At 42.3% G+C, this 27,691-nt stretch overlaps 1 protein-coding gene across 1 annotated transcript in view; it reads left to right on the top strand.

Moving 5' to 3' along the window:
• Positions 1–27,691, top strand: part of acap3a (ArfGAP with coiled-coil, ankyrin repeat and PH domains 3a) — a 385,203-nt gene that overhangs the window by 187,790 nt on the left and 169,722 nt on the right. Inside the window, exons 3-4 of the mRNA XM_072245228.1 lie at positions 16,947–17,066; positions 17,892–17,945. Of these exons, the coding sequence (XP_072101329.1) occupies positions 16,947–17,066; positions 17,892–17,945 (174 nt within the window). The remainder of the gene's footprint in view (positions 1–16,946; positions 17,067–17,891; positions 17,946–27,691) is intronic.

Here is a 27,691-nt window from a genome sequence, read left to right as displayed (position 1 = left end):
ATAAAGGAATAATTTACTGAGAGAATGAAAGAGGTTACTCAGATTATTTGTTTTTAATTCCTCCTGTCCAGTTGCTATTCTAAACCCATAGAGTTAAGGAAATGGGGGGGGGGGGTGGTATCTAAGACCAGAGGGCACAGCCTCAGAATAGAGGGACATTCTTTTAGAACGGAGATGAGGAGGAATTTCTTTAGCCAGAGAGTGGTGAATCTGTGGAATTCGTTGCCACAGGCAGCTGTGCATGCCAAGTCATTGGGTATATTTAAGACAGAGGTTCATAGATTCTTGATTACACAGGGCATGAAGAGAAATTAAGAGAAGGCAGGAAACTGGGGCTGAGAGGGGTTTTTTTAGATTATGAGGACACTCAGTCCTCGTTTATTGTCATCTAGAAATGCATGCATTAAAAAATGATGTAATGTTCCTCCAGAATGATATCACAGAAACACAGGACAAACCAAGACTAAAACTGACAAAACCATATAATTATAACATATAGTTACAGCAGTGCAAAGCAATACCATAATTTGATAAAGAGCAGACCATGGGCACGGTAAAAAAAGTCTCAACGTCCTGATAGACTCATCATCTCATGCAGGCGGCAGAAGGGATTGGGGATCAGCCATGATAAAACAGTGGAGCAGACTCGATGGGCCAAATGTCCCAATTTTGCTCCTATACCTTATGGTCTTAGGGCCTTAAATACGGAAAGATATGCTTTATTATTGTTACACAGATTTGGAAAGATATAAAATCATGAGTGTCATAGATAAAGTGGATGGTTGCAGTCTTTTTCCCAGGACAGGGAAATGTAAAGCGAGAGGGAATGGGTTTAAAAGGAACCGGAGACACAACTCTTTCATGCAGAGTTTGGTTGGTACGTGGAACAAGCTGCCAGCAGATGCTCGAGAGGTAGGTTCAGTCACAATGTTTAATTGACATTTGGATAGGTACTTGGATAGAAAAGGCCTAGACGGGAGGGATATGGGCCAAACGCAAGCAAATGGGACTAACTTAGGTAGATATCTTGGTCAACATGATCAAGTTGGAACATAAGCTCTGCTTCCATGGACTGCATACCTGGCTTTTAGTCCTTGCACAGTGCCAGTGCTCTGGTCAAAGCCACTGGAGATGTTCCTCCTGGTTTCCTCAGTGTGTCTGAGGCCCCTCTGCCATCACTGCCATTGTACTATCCTGGCGGTGTCACAATCCCAACAGCTTTCCTTGCACTCTTTGAGTTCTATAGCTTCTCTGCCTTGCCTTTCCCTTTTCCATCTTTGCATTTTGTCCTCGGCAATGGGTATAGTGGCCAGAATGGGCTCTCAGGTCTGTGCTAGAAACACCCAGCTCCTAACTCGGCTCCAATCACCATGTTTGCCACCCCAAAGGCTCTCCAGAAGATCAACAATAACCCTGACTTACTCTTCCCCACAAACTGGTGCAGGAAGATTCTGCTCATAATCTATTCAAAGATCAACAAGTTTACTATCTTTGCTCTGTTCCACACTGAGGCGCATTTAGCAGCTCAGCTGTTATGAAAATTTCTGAAGGGTGTGTTTTGAGAGAGAAGATAACACATTTATGAGTTCTTGTGTGCTTGTATATTGACACTGCATGCTTGTGTATGTAAATGATCAACTATACACATGTAGATGACATGCATGTCCAAGGTCCAATTCTGCACGAGCAGCTGCATACAAGACCAGGTAGTGCATTGTAGAAGTTGAGTCAAGACAATGAAAGATGTGAGCAAGTCCTTCTCTGTGAGGCATAGGGTGCCACTCAGTTCAAACTTGTGTGTTCTTTGCAACATTTTAAATGCTACACCAGTAGCCTGAGCCTTAAATACACAGAACCAATTTTAAACATTGCACCCATTAATTTTAGCTATTACCTTAAGGATAAGAATTGCTTTGTTGAATACAAGGCCAAAAATTTGAATTTAATTGCAGTTATTTTGTTGAGTAGTACAATCTTAGCTGAATCCCCCAGTAGTGTTCAGCAGAGTACAAATCTGATGGGATAAATGTTACACTTTGAAGTATGGACAAAACCTAATAATGCTCTTGTAAAGATTTACATCCTCAAGGGACTCTGTGATTTGAGGTCACATTGAGTTTCTGCTATAAAGCTCTCAACACTAAACCAATATTGGGCTTTCAGTAAAATTTACATGGATGTAAGTTCTGCCATGCTAAATTACATATATAGCTATTGCTATTTCTGGCACTTGCAAGCATTTGGAATAATGTATGCAAATTTATGTGGCTTGCCACATGAGGATAGTTGCGATTAATTGTAGGTATTGAATTTAACTTAACTTGGATTGTTGGCCACCAAGAGGACCTCAACCTTGTCTTGAGGTTTGGAGGCTTGCGTACCTCAATGACCCAGAGAGCTATGCTGGCTGGAGTTGGGGCTTTATTCTTTGGCTCTTGGTAAGGTCACCCATACCAAATAGGTCAAAGGTCAGACTGAGAACGGTCCTCTAGTTTTAGGGGTTCAGCTCAGGGCTAACAACCCTGACTGGCAAAATAAAATTGTTACGGAAACAGCAATGAAGAATCCTTCTACATCTGGGAGTGACGGTATTCCTGAGTCTCTACCCGGGACTTGCATGACTGACAGTAGTGAAAACCGAGAGGAAGCTTCTGACATGGTGAAGGAAGCCCCTGAACACTGCCAGAGATGAAGAACTTTCATCGCTACCCTAAACTCCAGCACTGTAATGGGGTGATGAATATATGCAAATATTCACTTTGTTTCTTTTAATGGTGCAGAAGGAGCTCAATAATGGATTAAATACACCTTATGTTCCTGGCAAGACTCTACCAACATATTGTCTCAAACGTCCAGGCTTTCCCAATTGGGATAATTTAGTTACTTTATTTTCTGAAGCTCTTCAGGGGATTAAAACATCATCTCATCTCCATCAATCAAAAGATAGATTTCTAAAATCCAGAGGAGACATAAATATCGCTCCAGGATTTACCTGAATCTTGTTTACTTCAGCCAGCAACAGGAAGCTATTGTCCCTTAAATGGTGTTTGTTCTGGTTCCTTGGCCCCTGTGGATGCAGAACCCCGCTGAATCTGGAACCTTAATACAGGTAGCACAACCTTATGCCAGCAGCCATACCAGACAATCATAAATTATTAAAAAATAGAAACTCATTACTGAGAATGGGTTTGTTGGAAACCTTCAATTATCAAATCCATTCATCCGTAGGTAAGGAGAGGGTTTTTATATCTAGTAAATATTTAGACATGTATCTTTTATATCTAGCAAATGTCTAGAAACCCAGGGTAATAAACAGTTGGAGTAAAACAGGGTGAAACAGCAAAGGAGGGGATTGTATTTTCTGTGTATACAGCCTTTCATATACAATCCCCTTGAGGACATCTGAAAATGCTTACCATATTCACTGTATTGATGTCGGAAATTTGCCTGTCAGTTTGTTCACACTAAACAGCAGTACAATGATGCTGTACAATAGTCTGCCTTAATGTTGTCTGAGGGACAGGTGTTGGACACATAGATAGCTCCTCTCCCTGTCTCCTGCGTACAGTGATCACTTACGTTCATCTAAGAGTGCAGAGGGTGTGCGAGATTAATTACATCCAAATGACCAGGGTGACACCTCACACTCGGAGCTGCCATAGGATGTCGGTCCGGGCTGTGTGCTCAGAGTGAGAGTGGTTCCAGATGAGTACAGGGCGATGAGGTTCCATTAGTGAGGGGGAAAACAGGAAGGGTGTAGAATGTCGATCATCCCGATGAGGCAGAGAACAAGCTGTAGAAGTGGCTGAGGCTGGCACGTTGAACTAATACAACAGCCGAAACTCCCCCCCCACCCCTCCTTCCAGCATCGCCTCCACCTTAGGAGTCTTTAAAATAACTCACTGAGAAATGGTGAGCTCCCCAAGCTGATGGTCACTACACAGACACCTTTACTGCAAAGCCCCCTCTGTGTTTAGCCCAACACATGCCAGCATCCTGCCTTTATTTCTGAAAGCAGAACCATTTATTGAAAGCAGTCCAGCATTAGAAAGCATCTTTATTTTATTGATCTGGCGATAGTGTGGTGTTGATCAGTCAGATGTAGTGCAACTGTTCCATACTCTCTACATCTGTCTAACATCACACCAAGTAATTGCTACTTAGAACCAAGCCATGAAATATCGTGCATCTCGCAACACTGCATAACGCAGCTGCCAAGTATATCCATGACATGGAACAAATTGTTTTTGGAGTATTTGTGAAGTGCATTTGGTCGTCCTACTCCTTAAAATTTGCTAACTGAAGGAGTGATAAAGCATTCTTCCCATCCAGCTGCTGGGAATCTAATCCGCCTCGTCACTTTGTGACGAAGTACTCAGATGGTGCAGTCTTTCGTTGATCCTATTATGGTTATTATTCTATTGTGGATTTATTCAGCATGCCCGCAAGAAAATGAATCTCAGGGTTCTATATGGTGACATATATGCACTTTGAACTTTGAACCATGACTATCTAACTGGAGAGAATGGAACATGCAAACCGTGAACCTAGAGGCAACCAAGCCTCTGAGCACAAAGCAACGGCGCTCAGATTTGATAGTCTTACCTTTTTTTTGTTAATTTGTGACTGGTGTTTGATGCTGTTTGATTATGGATAAAATTTAAAATATATTTTACAACTAAATGGGGCCCGTCTCAATTCAATTCAGCTAAAAACTATCATAAGATCTACTTGGAAAATAAAAGTCCTGTTATATTTTCTGGCACAGAGCTAACAGTATTATTTCTCTTCCATTACATCTCACTTCAACGCTGACCTATCCCACAACCTATTGACTCACTTTCAAGGACTCTACAAATTATCTTCTCAATATATCTGATTATTTATTTATATTATTATTATTAGTTTTTTTTGTAACTGCACAGTTTGTCTTATGAGTATTGGTGGTTTGTCTGCCTAAGTTTGTTTGTGTGTGGTTTTTCATTGATTCTAATATGTTTCTTAGTATCAACTGTGAATGCCTGCAAGAAAATGAATCTCATGATTGTATATGGTGAGATATATGCACTTTGATAATAAATTTACCTTGAACTTGAACATTGTGATTAGTATCTGCTTAAAATATGAATCTTGCATTATTTTATGGATAAGAAACCTTGATTCCAATTTTGTGCATTGGCGCAAGTAGTTACTTCCCACTGCAAAACGTTTTAAACTTTGTTGGATCACTGATTATTTTAATTGTATTTCTGGAAGGTCATTGATTCCAAATCAACGATTGAAAAATTCCTGGGAACTGAATCTCTTTTTTTGTGCAAAGCAGCTCCTGTGTGGGTCAAACGAGACCATTGACTAGCTTCATAACAATAATAAATGATCCCAAGTTGGACTGAATTGTTCCAGTGAGTAAATGTGGAGCTATTTTGCTTGATCATACCAGTTCACAATCCACTATTATAAGTTCGAAGTAAATTTTATTATCAAAGTTCATGTTTGTCACCACATACAATCCTGAGATTCGTTTTCCTACGGGCAAATCTACAGAATAGTAACTATAACAGGATCAGTGAAAGATCAACCAGAGTGCAGAAGTCAACAAACTATGCAAATATAAATATAAATAATTAGCAATAAATAACGAGAACATGAGATAATGAGGTAAAGAGTCCTTAAAGTAAGATCATTGGTTGTGGGAAACATCTCACTGATGGGGCAAGTGAGTGTGGTTATCCCCTTTTGTTCAAGATCCTGGTGGTTGAACTGTTCTAGAACCTGGTGGTGTGAGACCTGAGGCGCTTGTACCTTCTACCCAATGACAGCAGTGAGAAGAAAGCGTGGCCTGGGTGGTGAGGATCTCTGATGATGGATGCTGCTTTCCCTCGACAGCATTTCATGTAGATGTGCTCCATGGTTAGGAGGGCTTTACCCGTGATGTACTGGGCCAAATCCAGTACCTTTTGTAGGATTTTCAACTCAAGGGCTTTGGTGTTTCCATACCAGGCCATCAATACACTCTCCACTACACATCTGTAGAAGTTTGTCAAAGTTTTAGATGTCATACGGAATCTCCGTAGGTTCCTAAGGAAGTAAAGTTGCTGCCGTGTTTTCTTCGCAATTACATTTATCAGCTATCAGCTGTCTACCGATGACATTTCTCTCCAGCTGTAGCTTTTTACAGGCAATCAGGGTTCTCCGACACAAGGATTATTGGCTATTCCTATAGCCGAAATGTGTGCTGGAAGCGAATGTCACAAATCTGGGGATGACTGAAGGCAGCCAGCAACTTCGCAGGTTGGCTGTAGGCTTGTTTATCCTGGATAGGAAACTGGATACACTTCAGACAGTCATAGACGAATGAGAACACTGCCTGAGCTGTTTCAATCCCAAACTCTTTGCACTGTGATAAGTGCTTCCACATGTTCATCTCAATGTTGATAGCTCGATCTACCATTGGACTCTTGTACGGTTTCCGAAGTGGCTAGTTGAGCATTGGGTCATATCCGGAGTGTATTCATTATGTTAGGACAATTATCATGTAAGCATGTTATTGGAGCCTCAAATGCAATAAAGAACTTTGGTAGCTTGGTGATAATTGGATTGGAGTGATGCAGTGATTAGACAGATACGTTGAGAATTGCCAGGGGCTACCGACGTCCTTCGTTGAGCTCTGGTTGATCTGAACTTTGAGTTAAATTTGCAAGGAGCAGACGTCAAGGAACCTATCCTGGATATGGGCGTCCACTGCTGTAGAATCTCTGTTCTGTAATCAGTTCTTCTCTGAAAACGGTTCATATTTATTCAGCCAAAAACAGCCGTAAAGTCATGGAGTGGCACAGCACAAGAACAGGTCCTTCGGCCCAACACATCCATGCCCTCCCCCCTGCACTAACCCCATTATATCACTGTATCTTTCTATGCCTCGTCATTTAATAATAGGTCTGTAGGCATCCGTTAGGTTCATGAGACCATGGATTTGCGCCTTGGAAGGTTTCCAGGGCACAGGCCTGGGCAAGGTTGTATGGAAGACCACCGGCAGTTGCCCATGCTGCAAGTCTCCCCTCTCCACGCCACTGATATTGTCCAAGGGAAGGGCACTAGGGCCGATACAGCTTGGTACCGGTATCATTGCAGAGCAATGTGTGGTTAAGTGCCTTACTCAAGGACACAACACGCTGCCTCTGCCAAGGCTCGAACTAGCGACCTTCAGATCACTAGACGAATGCCTTAACCACTTGCCTGGAAGCACATTTCAGATAGTGCCCACACTCAATGTAAAAACAAACTTGCCCCAGCATCTCCTACCTCACACTTTGAAACTATGCATTTTGATTTTGATACCCACAGCATGGGAAAAATTTTTGACTGCTTGCCTTACCTGTTTTTATTTATTTGTTTATTTATTTATTTAGATACAACATGGAGTGGGATCTTCTGGCCCATTGACCCCTGATTTAACCCTAGCCTAATCACATGTCAATTTACAATGAGCAATTAATCTACCAACTGGTACTTCTTTGGGCTGTGGGAGGAAACCAGAGCACCCGGATGAAACCCACACAGTCACAGGGAGAACATACAAACTCCTTACAGGCAGCGGTGGGAATTGAACCCGATTTACCTGTACTGTAACTTGTTGTGCTAACCTCTACGCTATTGTGCTGCCCATAATCTTATATATCTCTGTCAACTCACCCCTCGACCTCCTCACTCTCGGTATAAACAAGCCCGGTCTATCCAATTTCTCCCCATCATAGCAAGGGTGTGAAAGCTTTATAGAGGGTGCAGAGGAGATTCACTAGTGTGCTGCCTGGATTAGAGGGCATGTCTTATGAGGAGGGTTTGAGTGAGCTGGGGCTTTTCTCTTTGGAGTGAAGGAGGATGAGAGGAGAATTGATAGAAATGTATAAGAAGTAAGAGGCATTGATAGGGTGAACATGGACAGCCAGCACCGTCTACCCAGGGCAGAAATTGCTAATGTAAGGGGGAATAATTTTCAGAAGATTGGAGTAGAGTATAGGGGAAGCATCTGAGGTAGGTTTTTTACGTAAAGTGCTTGGAACGCACTTCCATGGGTGGTGGGAGTGGCAGATGCATTAGGGTCACTTGATAGACACTTAGATACATGGTTGAAAGAAAGATGGAGAGCTCTTGTGGGATAGAAGCATTAGATTGATCTTGGAGTAGGCTGACAGGTTGGCACAACACCATGGGCTGAAGAGTCTGTATAGTGCTGTATTGTTCTATGCCCAATGTTCTATAATCCAATCCAGCCATCTTCCCAGTGAATCTCCTCTGCACGGCCTGCAGCACAACCACGTCCTTCCTATATGTAACGAACAGAACTACACACCGTACTGCAAGAGCAGCCTAACCACTGTTTTGTATAGTTGCAACTCTTATATCCTATGCCCTTTGAAGGCAAACATGCCAGAGGATTTTTTTCACCTCCCTATTCACCTGTGTTACCACTTTCAGGGAGCAACAGATCCAGACCATCATGTCACTCTACGCACCAGCATCGCTTCGAGCCCTACCTTCCCCTGTCTGACTCACCAAAATGCATCACCTTGTTGTTGGCATTAAATTTCATCGGCCGACAATCTACCTCACTTTCCACCTGATTTATATCCTGCTGATTGGCAGGAGTGCAGTTCTGAGCATGATTGGGAGCTTTGAAGTTGTCTTGTTTGTGGGACTGGCCTCTGAGTCTGAAGGCTGTGTTCCAGTCCACCTACAGAGAGCAGAGGACTGAAATCTTGGACAACATTGCGGTGGACTGCTGAGGATGAGCTACACTCTCTGATCTGCTACCTTTTGGTACTGAGGCTGGAGAAGATGAATGGTGCAGGGACGTGATTTTAAGAGGAGCAGTAGAGTTTTCCTCGTGCCGTGAACGATATTGATCTCGCAGTTATCTAGTCACATCCACATTATCGTTTGTAAGACACCACGGCTGTGTTTCCTGCATAGCAACAGCTCGAATGGACTTCGCTGGCTGTTAAACATTTTGGGATGTCCTAAGTTTGTGACATATGAATGCAAGTCAGACTCAGGACTGTTTGGAACGCCCTGCCAAGGACAGTGGTAGGGGCAGATACATTAGGGGCATTTAAGAAACTCTTAAATAAGCATGTAGGTAATAGAAAAACTGAGGTATATATAGAAGGGAAGGGTTAGATTGCTCTTAAAGTAGTCTAAAGGGTCAGCACAACATTGTGGGCTGAATAGCCTGTATTGTACTGTAATGCTGTTGCGAATCAGCAGGATATAACAAAGAAGAGAAAATCTGCAGATGCTGGAAATCCGAACCACACACACAAAATGCTGGAGGAACTCAGCAGGCCAGGCAGCGTCTGTGGAAAATGTCGACTGTACTTTTTTTCCCATAGGTGCTGCCTGGCCTACTGAGTCCCTCCAGCACTCTGTGTGTGTCTCAGCAGGATATAAATGAGGCAGAAAGTTAGGTAGGTAGTTGGCCGATGAAATTTAAATCCAACAAGGTGACGCATTTTGGTGAGTCAGATAGGGGAAGGCAGGGCTCGAAGGGATGCTGATGTGTGGAGTGACATGATTGCCTAAATCTGTTGCTCCCTGAAACTGGTTACACAGGTGAATAGGGAGGTGAAATCTTATAATGTTTAGTTAAGTGAGCCCTGACATTTGCACTGATGAGTGGACAAAAATGAAGTTTGTCACTGTTATGCCTGTTCCTCTAGAGCAAGGGTTCATAACCTTTTTTATGCCATGGTCCCCTACCGTTAACCGAGGGGTCCCTGGACCCCAGGTTGGGAACCCCTGCTCTAGAACTTTCTGGTCTCCAACAGGTTAAAAGACACCTATCCCAAGTGTCAGCAAGTTGCAAAGCTTCAGTCAGACCTAACGGTAAAGCCCCAGCTGGATTGCTGCTCCTCATCAAGGCAGCTGACCAGAGAGGTGAGGGGTGTTATGTACTAGTATGTGCATTTGAAGAACAGGGACGGGCGCAGCCACAGATTTAGTGCTGGACGGGGGGAGGGGGGATCAGGTTGGGTGGCTTTCGTTAAGTCCATTTCCTTTGTCGTTAACTGTGTAGACAGCAGAGTGAAGGGACATCTTGTGTGAGCTACGTCACCGGTGCAGCAAGTGGTTTTGTTTTAATTTCTCAGACTCTGCGTCTCAACTGTTGTGACTGCAGAAGCAGCAAGATCTGCCCAGAAGATCAACAATAACCCCTGATTTACTCTTGCCCACAAACTTGTGCAGGAAAGTCCAGTCCATTATCTGCTCAAAGGATAGCAAGTTCATTAACTTTGTTCTGTTCCACATCAAGGTGCATGTAGCAACCAAACTGTTGTAAAACTTCTGAAGGGCGTTTTTAAAGAGAAGACAGCACATTCATGAGTTCTCGTGCATATCAACTGAATGTGTGTACGTTACTTATACATATGTAGAAGTTCTTATAGTACATACAATTATCTATATGGTATATAGAATCATATACATGTGTATAACATTAGTATGCATACTCCATTAGTATTATAGGTGTAAAGGTTTTTATGTATATATGGTGTGTAATCTATATATTTTGTGCGTGTGCAATCATTTTTATATATTGGATCCCTGTTAATATAATTATTTATTTTCTGTGTGTATACACAAATACATATGTGCTGCATATGTACAGCTATTTGTGGTATACTATATGTATTAAGCTATTTATATATCAGTTATGTGTACTTTATTCTGTGGTTTATGTGTTTAAACTTATATATGTGGTTTGTGTTTGCACCATTGTTTACTTAGTGATGTTTAAACTGTTATTTTGTCTGTGGTTTCTCTGCAGAAAGTTTTATTTTTGTTATGTGGACTTGATAATGAAATGAAAGTGACCTTTACCATTATAAACTTAAAAGAACAAATATCTGGAAACAACCTGGATATTGTAAGCATTTATAAAGCATAAAACCGGAGGTGTAAAATGAAAACGGATTTGTCGGAAGAAATCTGGTTAGGCTGCATCTTCTATTAACCTGGCACAAAGGGATCTGGGAATACAGATCCACAATTCCTTGAAAATGGCACCTCAAGTAGAGAAGGTCATAAAGAGAGCTCTTGGTACATTGGCCTTCATAAATCAGAGTATTGAGTACAGGAGTTGGGATGTTATGTTGAAGTTGTATAAGACGGTTTGAGGCCACATTTGGAGTATTGTGTACAGTTCTGGTCACCTACCTACAGGAAAGGTATCAATAAGATCGGAAGACTTGAGAGAAAATTTACATGGATGTTGCCAGGACTTTAGTTACAGGGAAAGGTTGAATAGGTCAGGGTTTTTTTCCCCCTGATATGTAGGAGACTGAGGGTAGATTTGGCAGAGGGATACAAAATTATAACGGGCGTAGCTAAAGCAAATGCAAGCAAGCTTTTTCCACCAGAATTAGCAGTCACAGGTTAATGATGAAAAGTGAAACATTTACATGAACAAGGACTCCTTCACTCAAAAGATGATGAAAGCATAGACCGAGCTGCCCGCAGAAGTAGTGGGTGTAGGTTCATTGGTAACATTTAAGAAAAGTTCGGATAAATACATGGATGGACAGGGTATGGGGGGCTATGGTCCAGGCGCTTGCTGATGGGATGAAGCAGTATAATAGTTTGCCTCGGACTAGATGGGCCAAAGGGCCTGTTTCTGTACTCTATGACTTTATGAGACATTGACTCTGTTTCTCTTTCCATGCATGCAACCCAGCATGTTAAGTTATTTCCAACATTTTCTGATTTTATTTTTAGATCTACTTAATAGGCAGCTATTTATAGTAATGGAACAACAGAGCAAGTTTGTCCTGTGCCTTTGTTTAAGAACAGTGGATTGAAGAAAGAGATAGTAGTGCAGAATTTCTGTAGCTTCTGTCTCTCGGCTCTCTTTGCTTGCGTTTGTGTGGATCTGGGTGATAAAATTTGATCGCTGTAACTTTGCTACTCTGAGGTGGATCCATTGTGTGTTGCAGGCCATGTTTTCAAGTAAATGCTTTGTAATCAAACGCCTTTCTCTTTTTAATTTAAGATAATATTTTATATTTAAGTAAATGGAATTCTTTCTCCAAAAAGCTCCATGTGAAATTGTGGATCATTTAAACCTTTGAATCACAGCTTTGGGTAAAATTCAATTGTATGTCCCATGTAAATGATGGGCACAATGGGAGTCATTAAGGTTTTCTCAGTGATCAATCTAATTGTCAACAAGTATGCCTTTCAAACACAGAGCCACCATAATGTTGATTACTTTCACTTCTCCCTTATTTTTGTGTTGTTTTTTAAGAAGTATTTTGCAAAGCAAGCTGTAAAAGTCTGAATTTAACTTAGCATTTTCCAGTGTTTCCCTTTCCCCGCATTCCTGCTGGAGGATGTCCATTCCAATGGCACTTGTGTCAAATGGCCTTTCTTTATGCAGGAGTCTACACAGTCAACGTCAGGTAGCCATTGAGTTCTAGGAGGAAACCTTTGTTAAGTGCTGTCCCTTCCCTATCTGACTCCTACACATCCTATCTGGCAGGACACAAAAAAAGCTAATTTTACAATGATGTTACCTGGATTGGGGAGCATGCCTTATGAGAATAGGTTGAGTGAACTTGGCCTTTTCTCCTTGGAGCAACGGAGGATGAGAGGGGACCTGATAGAGGTGTATAAGATGATGACAGGTGTTGATTGTGTGGATAGCCAGAGGCTTTTTCCCAGGGCTGAAGTGGCTAGCACGAGAGGGCACAGTTTTAAGGTGCTTGGAGGCAGGTACAGAGGAGATGTCAGGGGTAAGTTTTATGCACAGAGAGTGGTGAGTGCATGGAATGGGCTGCCAGCAGCAGTGGTGGAAGCAGATATGATAGGGTCTTTTAAAAGGCTCCTGGACAGGTACATGGAGCTTAATAAAATGGAGGGCTATGGGTAACCCTAGGTAATTTGTAAGGTAAGTACATGTTCAGCCTATCATTATGGGCCAAAGGACCTGTATTGTGCTGTAGGTTTTCTATGTTTCTATGTTCTAATTAAAAAAAGCTCTTACATACACCACAGTATGAGTTATATACTTAAGAACCTAAGAACACGTTTTCAGTATTCAGGGTAATATTTTTCTATACTTTATATCATAGACCTTTCTTATTTCTTTGAATCTGCAACCATACCTTAAGGCGAGGCATCACAGGCAAGCCTCATTAGATAATGTGGATCGTAATGTGTGCATACAATGTCAGACGCCACCATTTCCTTTACATTTTTAGGAAGCCACCTCACACTGCTTTGTCCATTGTCATTTCTTCCCAATCTGTAGTCATGAGTTCAAGGGATAGAGCACAGTAGCCAGGTTTGGCAAGAACCAGTTATGGTGATTGACAAATCCTGAAAAGGACCGGAATTGTAACGTGTCCTTTGGCCTTGGGGCATCCACCACTGCTTGAATTTTCTCAGCAAACCTGTATAGTCCTTATGTGTCAATGGTGTGACCACAGTAAGTGATACTTGGTTTAAAGAATTCACACTTGTTGCATTGTGCTCTGAACCCACAATCTTCTAATCTTTTTAACACTGTTTCCAGATTTTGGAGATGTTCCTTGACACCCTCACCAATAACAATGATGTCATCCAGGTAACACTGAGTGCCTGGGCAGCCTTGCAGCACCTGGTCCATAGCTTTCTGCCAGAGTGCAGGAGCAGATGCCACTCCATAATAAACCTATTACAGCAATAAAGCCCTTTGTGCATGTTTATGATGAGAAACACTTTGGACTATTCTTCTATTTCCAACTATAGGCAGACCTCAGCTAAGTCCACTTTGTTGAAATGTTGCCTCCAGAAAGATCTGCAAAGATATCCTCTATCCTCAGCAGAGGGTATTGATCTACTTTCGGTACTGGGTTGATGGTGACCTTAAAATTACCACAGATCCTGACAAGCCCATTCTTTCAGCTGTTGGGACTGCTGGCATTGCCCACGGGCTCAAACTCAACCTTGGAAAAAATCCCTTCAGACTCCATGCAAACTGTATGCTTTTCCAACGAATGCACTCGGTATTCACTTTTCATTGGCTATTTCATTTGTTTCAGAATACTGCTCAATTCACACAGTACACAATACCTTTTGTGCAACCAAATGTGTCTATCTTCTGATGTAGCCAGCCATTTCTGCTTTTTTTTTAACTTGACACCCTTCTCTTCCCTTTGTGAAGGAAAAAACGTGTTGCGCTTTCTTTAAACTCAAACATCTCACTGTGCTTTTTTAAAAAACTTGAACATCTCACTGCGCTTCAACAGGTAGGTGGATATCTTGGGTTTGTTTAAAACTTCCTCATTACATCACTGTTACATTTTGTAAGTCTAAAACATAAAACTAATTGGAAAAAAAACATGGAGCCAGGATTAACGTGTGTGCTCTAGTTTTATTTTTATTTTAGCAAGGCTCGCACTTATGACGTGGTGGTGTAATAATATATGCCATTCACATACTTCTACATATAACCCATCAAGAGTTATTTAAGCACCAAAGAATGATTAATTAAACAATATATTTACAATATTATCAAATGTTACTGAAATATTAAATGGTTGTTGGTGGTTGGCATCCGTCTGTCTCGAAGGACAATGGGTGATGATGAGCATCACAAGCCTGATGGAAGGTATGGAGTGCCTGGGATGCCCTGTCATCAAGATCCCCCTCTTGGCCTCACCAGTGTAGTCCAAAGGAAAGCTTATGGGGCAATACGTTTGGCACCAGCTTGGCTACAGGAGCTGCCGGAAGGATGTTCAATGACGTCCATCCGCCTCAGGGGCTCCATTCCGGATTTGCTGTCTGGGTTTACTCACGTAGCCTTCGTCTCTCCCGAGGCTGCCCACAAGGCAGTGGGGCTATTTTACCCATAGCTGGGGATCTGGTTCATGAGCACCAGGGTGTGTCCACACACCAGTGGGCCTGCGTGCTACGTGAGCAGGGGCCAGACCTCCTCCCCATCCTCTGTAGTTCAGCCTGAGTCCGAAGGGAGTTCAGTTTCTGTGTGTTGCCAGCGAGGAGGCACTACATGAGGCTTGCTGTTGGAGAGACTATGTAGTGGCAGGGAGAGATTTACAAATTCAGCTCTCCTTTTCACAAGACTGCTAGCCAGTGGCGGAAGCTGAAAGTGAGAGTGGTAAGTACTACCCACTACACCACCACACCAGACACATCACAACAACCATCTTGACACCAAATATTAAATACACAACAATTAACCCCCTTATGAGATCTTGCTGTGTACAATTTGGCTCTCACGTTCCACTTTCCACTTCACTGCCTTCCGCTTCAAGAAAGACAGCATCAGCTGTAAATTGCTTTGGGATGTCCTGAGGTTCCGAAAGATGCAATTTAAACGTACCTTTTCTATCAGTGCACTATGATATAGCTCTATGCTGTCCATTTAATTAGTAACAAGTGCATTACACGCCCTCCCTCATCCCATGGCCTTTGGCACTTCATTGGGTCAGGCTCATTGAAAGCCTACCAAAAGGGACTTGAAAGAGATATTTAAGATAAGAGGCATGGAAGGAGTGGACAGTCAGCGCCTTTTGTTCCTTTAGTGACAATGCGTAATACGAGAGAACATACTTTTAAAATGATTGGAGAAAAGTGCAGGAGATGTCCAAGGCAGGTTTTTTTTAGACAGAGTGATATCTACATTGAACACACTGCCAGGGGTGGTGGTAGAGGCACTGGGTACATTCGGTAAATTTAAGAGACACTTAGATAAACACATGGATGAAAGAAAAATGGATTGCTATGTGGGAGAGAAAGTTAGATTGATCTTGGAGTAGGTTAAAAATTTGGCTCAACATTGTGGGCCAAAGCCCTTGTACTGTGCTGTATCATTCTCTAATGTAAAAAAAAGTCTTCCAATTCTGGAAGCTGAATTCTTCCAGATTTGGAATGATGGCCGGCTGTACTTTTTGGACATTCTGAGGGTTCTTCCACAGTCCCAGATGAACGACTGCTCTCCCACAGCTCACTCCAGTCTCCAGTACCATTATTGTACTGAATCTGCTGCCACCGTATACAGTTGTGAGATCCAACTCAATAAATCTGATCCATTGTGTACAGGGTGTTTCTCTCCCTGCTCCAGGCCACCTGTAATCCACCTAAACCCTGGGAATAAGTCGGCTGGCACATAGGTTGGGTTTTAATGCTGTGCTTGCTCGGTGCATTGGCCAAGCAGTTGATCCTAGGAAGACAAAAGCATTCGTCTTTATCATTTGGTTGAATTTCCCTAGCACATCCTATGGAACAACAGCTTGAACTCTGGTCCTGCAAGACCGTGACATTTTTGAAAAGTTTCTTTACTTCACTCCACTTAAGAAGATTTTGATGGCTGAGTGTGTGTAGCCATCATCAAATCTCTCCTTTCCTCTATAAATTACTTCAAGTGTCTGCTCTCTGCCACTGCTGACCCTTTGGGTGTCTGGACTCAAAGCTGTGGAATTTCTTCTCGTTTTCCCTCTTCTTTTCCCACATCCCCCCCTCCCCCAGTGACGAGCTATTGATCATTTGTTCTAATATCCACTGATGTGGTTGGGTGTTACTTCGTGGTGAGGTTTGGTAATGGGGATATCCTGTCACATTAAAGGTGTGACATCAGTGCAAACTGCTGCTGTTACAATGAAGTCTTTTGATGCCTGTACCACTTCAATACAAATAAGAACCGGGCCACTTGGAGGGACTTTCCCTGAGAGAGTGAAACCACCCGTAAAATCTTGCACTGATTAACAACCACTGCGGGGTGACCAGAAAAGTGAAGAGTTTAATCCTGTTCCAGAAGAGGGAAACAGATCACCAATCCACACAGAAGTAAAACTGTGAACAAAGATAAACAATTTGTGTCATTGGATATCTTCTTGTGCAACATTGATTGGCAGTAAACAGATGAGTGACTCTTGTTTTGTAATTTCCTATAGCTGGTGAAGCTGTGCAGTGGAATGATTGAAGCAGGGAGAGCGTACACCACAGCCAACAAGCACTTCGTCAATGGCATCCGAGACCTTTCCCAACAATGCAGAAAAGATGAGATGATATCGGTAAGAAAGGAGTTTGTTAACCATTCGGGTTATTCACCAGTTTTGCTCCTGAAACGGGGGGAGACGGATGAGATCTTCAGGTGAAGGGATGGGACAGAGGAGGCACTGGACTTCTTTAGAGGTGGAATTCGGATTGTGAGGCACTGGGTTCGATTGATGGTGAAGGTGGGATGGATGGCTGTCACAGAGTTTGGATGGTGGGCTCAGTCAAAGGCATCAAGGAATGAGAATGAGATTATAGAACGTTGTTGAATGCTATTGTTACCTGTTCAAATTGATTGTTTTGGGAAAGACAGCAGTCATTTTCTCATGCGAGTCAAGACCCATTGAGCACCTCCGCTCCATCCGCCAGAAACGGAACTTCCCGGTGGCCCAACATATTAATTCCCATTCCCATTCCCATTCTGACATGTCAATCCATGGCCTCCTATTGTCCCATGATGAGACCACCCTCACGAAGGAGGAGCAACACCTTATATTCCGTCTGGGTAGCCTCCAACCTGATGGCATGAATGTCGATTTCTCCTTCTGGTTTAAAAAAAAATTCCCTTCCCCTCTTCGTCCATTCCCAACTCTGGCCTCTTACCTCTTCTCAGCTGCCTATCACCTCCCCCTGGTGCCCCTCCTCCTTCCCTTTTGTCTATAGTCCACCCTCCTCTCAGACTCCTTTATCTCCAACGCTTTACCATGTGTGCCTTCTGTAGATGTTGCCTGACTTGCTGAGTTCTTCCAGCATGTTGTGTGTGTTGCTTTGGATTTCCAGCATCCGCAGTATTTAATATTTGACATTTTCAATCTCTAACATCTCAATCTTGCTTCCTTTAGGAGTGCCTCCAGAAGTTCGGAGAGAGCTTACAGGAAATGATAAACTACCACATGGTAAGGTGCTGGCTTCTTTCATCTTCTGACTGCTGTCATTTGTAAGTCTAAAGGATTGTAGTTAAAAGCAACTTCGAAATCACTGAGGTTGTATTGTGGAATCGTGTGGTGTCCCATCTCGGTTTGTGTGTATGGATCTGCGAGTGCTCATCCACAACACACCAGCTTGATCAGCATAAGCACAAAGCACGCTCAGGGTGAGGCTTCCGGTCAGTATCGGTCCAGCCAGCCAAACCTCAAGCAGTTCCCAGCAACCAAGATCGTCTATGAAAACATGTCACATATTTTTATCAAATGGATTAAATTAGTTTCCTCCTCAAATACTGAATGTGGCTTGCTAAAGGAATACAGACTTGCACACGTCACCATTAATGGCCCCAACTTTCAAACTAGGCACGACTTTAATTCTCCTGTCTTTCCAACTCTGCATCGATGCCGATCTAGAAGAAAACTCCCATTTCCGACCTACTGCCAAACCGAACACGACACAGTGAAGCACTCAGCCTCCCCTTCCACCAATCCCGTTAGTTTGGTTGATGCGCTCAAGCACTTCAGTACAGGCTTGAGCTGGTAACTTTCAGACTTGGGCCAAGAATTTTACCTCAGGTCATGGCTGGCACAAATGAAACCTGTGCCAGTACATTAAGTGGAGATTGCACAGGGAGAAGATCCCATTTAACACACTCAGTTGTTTTGTGTTGTTTTACCACAATGCCCAAACTTTATGCAAGTGATGTATCTGTCAGCAGGTAATACCTACTATATTCAGAGGCTCAGCTAATGTACTCTTCCTGTAACTTTGATGGTGTTTGGAAGCCCATTGCCCCAGTTCATAAAAATCTGCAAGGAATCTTCAATTTTGCTATTTTTTTTAATCCAGTGAAGATTGTTTTCCACAGTATCTTGCCTCAGTGATGGAATCAAAACATCATATGATGTTGGTAACTTCCATTAGAATTGGCCCCATCCCAACCAGCAACTACAGACAGCTGTAAGTATTGCTCTTTCATCTCAGAGGCTCATGAGATATCATTCACAGGAGAGAAATATGTGATTTGTCAGCAATTCAGACAGGAAATCTCTGCTGGCCCATAAATAGAAAGTGCTAGAAGCATTCCGTAGGTTAGGTAGTATTTGTGGAATCAGTTTGCTGCTCGACTTGCTGACTTTATAAAGTTCCCAGAATCTTCTGCTTGTGTGATTTTCAGTTGTTGTTTCGAAAGCCATGCTCAGACAGCAGCCCCTTGAGTGGCAAGAAAGATGGTGGCAGGCTGGCTTCATTCTGTGAAAGTAAAAAGATACTCTGAGGCTTTGCAAGGAAAGTTTGAAACTTTTGAGTGTGGATATCATGACGTTTATGTTGAAGATGGTTTATGGTACATTGATGGACTTAAGTTAAAATGGGCAACTTATTCTGGGTTCATTGTGTTGTGCCTCATTTCCTCCTGTTCTTAAATCTTTTCTTCCTGAGACTGTGTAACATTGCAGTACCTCCAACAATTTATGAATCTCTAAATCCCAAACTTAGTTTTGGTTACATTGGCTCTGTGTCTCTCCCATTCTTTGCTTGGTGATGCCCTGTGATATGGTGGACTTGCCTCATTTTCCCCAGGGCCATACAAGGCCCATACCTCTGGGGCATTTAGCATTAATTACTTGAAGTAATTTAAAGTAATGTAAGATCCCAGGAGATGGGATGTTGTGTTGAAGTTGTATTGGTGAAGCCTAATTTGGAGTATTGTGCACAGTTTTGGTCACCTACCTGCAGGAAAGATGTAAACAAGGATGAAAGAGTACAGAGAAAATTTGCAAAGATGTTATTGGATCCAGAGAGCATGAGTTATAAGGAAAGATTGAATAGGTTTGAACTGTATTCTTTTGAATGTAGAACTTTGAGAGGAAACGTGATAGAGGTATAAAAATTATAAGGGGTATAGTTAGGGTAAATGCAAGCAGGCTTTTTCCACTGAGGTTGGGTGGGACTACAACCAGAGCTCATGGGTTAAGGGTGAAAGGTGAAAAGTTTAAGGGGAACATGAGGGAAAGTTTCTTCACTCAGAGGGTCATGAGAATGTGGAATGAAGCTGCCAGCACAATTGGTGCATGTGAGTTTGATTTCAACTTTTGAGAGAAGTTTGGATAGGTATGTGTATGTAGGGATATGGAGGGCTTTGGTCCCAGCACAGGCTGATGGGAGTAGGCAGTTTAAATGGTTTCAGCATGGACTAGATGGGACAACGGGCCAGCTTCTGTGCTGTCCCTCTCTATAACTCTAATAATCAAAATCCTTTAGCGACATCTGAATGAAGTTCAAGTTCAAAGTAAATTTATCATTAAAGTACATATTTACTTTCTGTCCCTTACACCACTGGCGTTTAGGGCAGCAATGAAGGTTCTCTACCTCTGTTGGTGTTCAGGGCTTCCTTCATCTTGTCAGTAGCTTCCCCTCGGTTTTCACTACTGTCAGTCATGCAAGACCCAAGTGGAGACTCAGGAATACCGTCAGAATCAGATGTAGAAGGATTCTTCATTGCTGTTTCCGTACTACCGGTCAGGGTTGTTGGCCCTGAGCTAGACCCCCGAACTTGGAGGACCAGTGGACCTCTCTTAGTCTGGCCTCTACCCTTTGACCTGTTTGGCATGGGTGACCCTACCAAGAGGTAAAGCATAAAGCCCTGACTCCAACCAACATAGCTCTCTGGGCCATTGAGGCATTGAAGCCTCAAAACCCTACGACAAGGTTGAGGTCCTCTAGGAAGATTAAAGTATGTGTTACCATATACTACCCTGAGCTTCATTTTCTTGCAGGCATTCACGGTAGAACAAAGAAGTACAATAGAATCAATGGGAGAAACTGAACACAGATAAAGACTGGTTAATAACTAATGTACAAAAGAAGACAAAGTGTACAAAAACATAAATAGATAGATGGAAAGACTGATAGATAGATAGATAGATAGATAGACAGAGAGAGAGTTTTTTTTAAGAACTGAGAACATGCATTCTAGAGTCCTTAAAAGTGAGCCCATAAGTGTGAAATCACTTCAGTGTTGGGGTGAGTGAAGTTTCCCACGCTGGTTCAGGATCTTGATGGCTGAAATGTAATATCTGTTCCTGAACCTGATGTTGTGGGACCTGAGGTTCCTGCAGTCTGCGGTGTTTTTTTTTTCAGAACTGCAAGCTTTAGAGTGTCTTTCTGTTCATTTATAGGATATGGTCAAGGTTATTGCCCACCATAATAACCCTTGAACTGTCAGGCTGTTTGAGAGAACGGTGAAGTGTCAGTCACACGGTGTGAGTCTGGAGCCGCATGGCACTTTGGTGAAACAGTTTGCGGTTCTACCTCGGGTCTTCGGCAAGTCGGGTTCAGACCTGACCTCACTTGCCATGTGGGTAGAGCATGTGCTCCTTAAGGCTGGGGGGCTTTGTCCATTTACTCCCACGTCCCAAAGACGTGCTGGTGAGTTACCCAGACAAAGTCCGTTACCCCTGTAGTGCAGGTCAGTGCCAAAGGACTCAAAAGTGGAAGGGCTGGGTAGGTGTTTCTGGGCATGTCAAAGAGAATAAGTTGCTTCGGCATCAGAGAAGCAAGAAGCCAAGTCAAGTTTATTGTCATTTAACTATGTACATTTATATCGTCAAATGAGACGTTTCTTCGAACCAGTGTGTAAAGGTAATACAAATGTAACACACGATAACTTTGGAAAGTAAGGATAAAATCTACAGATGAAATAAGCAAAGTTAAGTGCATAAATTAAATATTGTCAGGTACAAAACAGATTAACTAGTGGCATTCTGAATGTAATGTGGCCGGGAGTTCAGAAGCCTAATGGCCTGGGGGAAAGAAACTGTTTCCCATCCTGACCGTTCTTGCTTTTACACATCGGAGTCTCCTGCCTGATGGTAGAAAGTCAAAGAGGATGCTGGATGGATGGGTGGAATCCATAATAATACTTATGACCCTGCGTACACAGCGCTCCTGATAAACGTCCCCGATGGATGGTGGGAGGGAGAATGAAACTGGTGGGAACCAGAATGGGTAGGATGGGCAGAATGGCCATTTTACATAACTGCAAGAGATTCTACAGATCCTGGAAATCTTGAGCAGGCCACACAAAACGATGAAGAATCTCAGCAAGTCAGGTAGCTAGTATGGTCAGGAATAAATATGTATAAGTTACAATTTAAGAATAATACAACGTATAAAGTCTCCTTAAATGTCACAGTAAGAAATAAGTATTGGGTAAGAACTCCAAATTTCCTTCCTTACAGGTAATTAATAAACTGCATAAGGCAGTTTCACAACCTCCATCAATGAGGGTAGTTGTTTTTTCACACACCAGAACTTCATTTAAAATGCCCAGTTTCCCTGATGGGATTTGAACGAGTGCCTCCAGATCATTGGGTCAGACTCCTGGATCGCTAGACAAATAACAATGCCCTGCCACATGACCCTGCCCTGCTGAGTTCCCAGTCAATGCTGATCGGTGTCACACCTTGAGCACCATGATTCATTGACATGAAGCAGTCCGACTTCCTGCTTCATTTGCCACCGGGCCTCCAAGAGTGACGTCAGCCCGAGGACCTGACGATGAGGCCACAAGTGAGGCATTCACCCAGTGTCAGAGAAGGACCTGGAGCAGCAGGAAGTGAATGAGAATGCTCCAAAAAAAAACTATAACAAAATAAAGGTTGAGGTTAGGATTTCAACTCATCCGTGCCCGGCTTCCAGGTCACATTTCAATTGGGCTTGCATGACAAGTCTAAATATAAATATAATTACTTACTCTGTTAACCGAAAGATGAAACCCAAGCTTTACAGAGAAGTTGAGTTTGTAATGTAAACCGTGAAACGTTATTTTTAAACCAGACCTGGTATTGGCATTACAGCCGGGTCTTCCTTTTTAAAGTCTCACATGTTATCCTTTGTCGGAGTTGGCCCTGCCCCTCAGGTGCTTTACCTGCAGACCCAAGGCAGTCAAGTGGTGTGGGATCCTACCCAGATCTGCAACAGCGTGTCTCCTTAACATGGGGCAGCTTGCGACAAACCCTGATGTCCACCTGTCATTAGCAGCCAGTGCTCAAGGGAAGAGGTTCTCCCCTAATCCCTCTCCCTCTTCAAGACTCCTACCCACGCAGCAGGTGATAAAGAACTGGCCCCAGAGACTTTCATGGTCTCAGAAGGGCTGAACATGTTTTAGAGGCCAAAGTTTGGTCACTCTTGTAACGTGGGAATATTGGCAGTCAAACTGTAAGGAGCAACCTACTACAAATAACTGTGAAATAATTCACAGGCAATTTACTTCTTAGTCATTTCATCTGGAGAATAAATGTTAGGCATGACATCAGGAAGGCTCACTGCTTTTTCCAGTGCATTGATGCTGGATGTCCTGAAAACCCACCGGAAGACATCAAACAGTGCACAACTTCAGTCAGTCAGGCTCAAGTCAAAAGAAGCATTCTGCAAGCTGAGGCACATCTCCAGAAATGGGTGGGATTTGGTGCAGCATTTATCCACAGTTTAACCAGTTTCTTACCGGAAAAAAAATAAATTTGAATGCAATTGTTTTCAATAAAGTGATGATTCACAGTTCTCCAAGGAATCTTGTGCCCATTTTTTTCTCCTGGAACAACTGAACAGGAGTAAAATTAATACCCTTGAAACAATATGCTCTCTTCTCACCATTACCATCAGGTTCTCACCAGCACCATCAGGCAGGAGGTACAGCAGCCTTAGGTCACACACCACCAGGTTCAGGAAACCTTCAACCATCAGGCTCCTGAACTGACATGGATAAATTTGCTTACCACAATTCTGAACTGACCCTACGACCTACAGACTCACTTTCAAGGATTCCTTACAACTCATGTTCTCAGTATTTTTTTTTGCTCAGTTTGTCTTCTTTTGCACATTGGTTGTCTGTCAGTCTTTGCTTACGAATGGGTTTTCATAGATTCAGTTGTGCTTATTTATATTTTCCTGTAAATACCTGCAAGACGATGAATTGTAGGGTAACATATGATAACATATTCTGTACATACTTAGATAATAAATTAACTTTGAATGTATTTCTTTCCTATTTACTAAAGCTGTTTGAAGGTATTTTGGGAATGTCAAACATTCTGTGGTCTGAGGATTAAAAAGAAACAACTGCTTCCTGTTTAAATTCTGAACAGGAGTCAGATGTGACCAGAAGCACTGACCTCCTAAATGCTAGCATCCTATGCTTGAAGGGAATGGCCATCCAGGTGAAACATTGGAGAAGTGCTCAGCAGTCCTTGCAATAACACAAGTTTGCTCTTTAGAAAAGAAGTACATAGGCAGTAGATCAGTAAAAACGTAGCTCTTTTGGAAATGCACAAATCAGTTGAATGGTTTGTTAAGGTTGTTTTTTTGATATTCTGCTTTTTTTTTCCCTCTACATTGCTGACGTCTGAGACACAAGTCCTCAGTCATATCGTTCCTCTAGATTACCAGAGCTCAAGGTTATTGTCGTTTAACTATGTCTGTCTGTCTGGGTACCATATCCGATGCGGACTTTGGTGACCATGGTTTTCCATATAGATCTATCCTTCGTTTTTTGGATGACTTCCATTTCCTCGATGTGTAGCCACCTGGCTATGCTTTTGATGTACATAAGCCGAGGTCTTCCTCTAGTTTTGCTCTCCTCAATCTTTCCAGAGAGTGTGAGTTTTTCTAGTTCATCTTTCCGCATGATGTGTCCTAGTAATCTGAGTTGTCTTTCTCTTATTGTTGGTATGAGTGATTGAACTATACATGTAACTATAATGTATGTAGATATATATATATAATTATATATGTATATATGTATGTATGTAATCATATAATGTGTGTAGGACGGAGACAATGTTTCTCCAAACCAAGATATAAAGCAGAGTAGTACACATAACACACAATAACTTATGAAGGTAAGGATAAATCTACAGGTGGATCATGCATAAATGATGAGCTAAAGTGCATAAATTGAATACTGTAAGGTATGGAACAGATTAACTAGTGATACTTTAAAACTGTTTCCCATTCTAACCACTCTTGTTTTTTGTGCATCGGAGTCTCCTGCCTGATGGAAGAAAGTCAAAGAGGATGCTGGATGGATGGGTGGGATCCTTTATAATACTAAGGGCCCTATGTATGCAGCACTCCTGCCAAAAATAGATACTGAGTGTGGGAGAATGTTGGTGGGGGGGGAATCCCAGTAGAGCCTGACCTTCCTTTATCTGATTGCTTTACAACATGATTAACACCACAGATCTTAATCTGTCTCTGACCGTGGATTTAATAACTGGATCTTCTCAATGCTCCATGAAGGATGACAGAAATTGTTTCCATAGATTCTTCAGAGATGCAAAAGGAGCATTTTAAAGTCACAAACAGGTGGAGATTTTCTTTTATTTGTCACCTGCTCAGAGTCCTGCAGAGCTACGTTCATTCCACACTAATACACGGAAGCGAATCGTACGTCAGAACAAAGTGAGGGAAGACTCGAAGCTGCAGAAATGTGGTTTTTGAGAAGAATGATGAAAATATCGTGGAAGGACAGATTAACGAAGGAGGAAGTGTTGTGAAAAGCCGGAATAAGAAGCGAGTTGATATCGTCAATCAGCACACGGCAGCTGAATTTCTGGGAGGAAAGAGAAGCTCGAACATCTTTCAGGGATGGAAAAAAATCGTTGGAAGAGAAAGTTGCGGTTGACAGCGTATGACATTAATGAGTCACATCAAGAGATGGACAGACAAAAGGTTTAAAGAGTTTATTAAAACTTCTCAGATTAAAGACGCATGGAAGACTGTGATCGCTTACATCATACGTCACAGCACATAGTGATAATGATGACTACCTGCTGGAGTCTTACACTTCAATTTGAGAGCTGCATAATTTACACATCCCTTTGTTCCTCTGAATAAACATTTAATTTAGCACATCCCTTGCATGTAAACAAGGGCTCAGCTTTACTGCTAAATATTCCAACTCTGCACAGACAGAACAATTTGCAGAATGTCACAAATCTGCAGATGCTGGAAATCCAAAGCAATACACAAAATGCTGGAGGAACTCAGCAGGTCAGGCAGCATCTATGGAAAAGAGTAAACAGTCAACGTGTTAGGTCGAGACCCTTCATCAGGACCGGAAAGGAAGAGAAGTCAGATTAATAAAGTAGGGGGAGGAGCGGAAGAAGTACTAGGTGGCAGGTGATAGGTGAAACCGGGAGAGGGGTCGGGGTGAAGTAAAGAGCTGGGAAGCTGATTGGTGAAAGGGAGAGGGCTGGAGAAAGGGGGAATCTGATAGGAGAGGGCGGAAGACCATGGAAGAAAGGGAAGGGGAGGAGCTTCAGAGAGAGGTGATGGGCAAGTAAGTGGAGAATTTGCAGAATGTGATTGATAAAGGATCGTGGTTATTTTGGAGACATTTTTTCTGCATTGTGTTTTTCATTCTTATTTATGCTATTTTGGGTTTTTTTTTGGAACAGAACCTGATGATGGCTCTTAATGTTTCCAAGCAAGTCATAGAGAGATTTGCTGTAAATTAAATACAGGCTCAGGGACAATATTCTGCCCATTTTCTAAGCCATCACATGTCCTTCAGAGCCACCTGTAAAAGAAGGCATAGTCCCGGTTTAACACAGAGGTGAACTATAGTTTGATTCGCCAAACAAAAATATGTTTCTATTTAAGCTTTTGCCGCAGGGTATTGAATGGAACTGTTAACGCCTCTGATTCCACTCCTGAAACAGCAAGTTCTTAGTCTTTGGGGTGGTTGCATTGTGAGACCTCTTTTGTTCACTGGAGTCAAAATAGGTTCCTGATATCTACTCCCCCCCCCCCACCCATCATAAAATCAAAGTTTAGGGCCTTGAAATGACACTTTTGAAACATACGTGAAAATATAGTCATTATGTGCTTACAGAATCAAAATTCAGTTCAAACAAAAAAAAATCAAATATCTTCCCCCTTCCTTCTCAGTCCTGAAGAAGGGTCTCGGCCTGAAACGTCGACTGTTTATTCATTTCCATGGATGCTGCCTGGCCTGCTGCCTCTTTCCATCATTTTGTGTGTTTTGTTTTGGATTTCATGCATCTACAGACCTGCTTGTGTTTAAGATTTAAATGTGTCTTGAGAGCCAGATCTCAGAGTGAGACTTAAGTGATATAATTCTTGATCTTTATCAAATTACGGTATTGCTTTGCACTGTTGTAACTATATGTTATAATTATGTGGTTTTTGTCAGTTTTTTTAGTCTTGGTTTGTCTTGTGTTTCTGTGATATCATTCTGGAGGAACATTGTATCATTTCTTAATGCATGCATTGCTAAATGACAATAAAAGAGGACTGCATGTACTCATAATCTAATCTAACCTAATTTAAAGGTTATCAATCGGCTATGATGTAATCCAATGGCATATCAGGATTGAAATGCTAAATGGTTTGCCCCTGTACCTGTGTTCCCATCTTCTTTTCTCTCAGATTAATCAAATAATTACTGCTTCACATTTGGAGGATCCATTTTAAATGATTCTAGTGGTTCAACTTAATATCAGAGAACGTATATAGTATACAACCTGAAATTCTTACTCTTCACAGAGACATCCACAAGACAAGAAACCCCAAAACATCAATGATAGTAATATGAGAACCTCAAAGTCTCACACCACCTCCCCACGCACAAGCAATCAGCTGAAGCATCGACCCTCCCCCCACTTGAACCAGCAGATCCTATTTTAATCTT

The sequence above is a fragment of the Mobula birostris genome, chromosome 27 (genome assembly GCF_030028105.1).
Source record: "Mobula birostris isolate sMobBir1 chromosome 27, sMobBir1.hap1, whole genome shotgun sequence".
In the NCBI taxonomy this organism is placed as follows: domain Eukaryota; kingdom Metazoa; phylum Chordata; class Chondrichthyes; order Myliobatiformes; family Myliobatidae; genus Mobula; species Mobula birostris.
The sequence above is the reverse complement of the archived record's forward strand: the minus strand, read 5'-3'. Positions and strand labels throughout refer to the sequence as shown.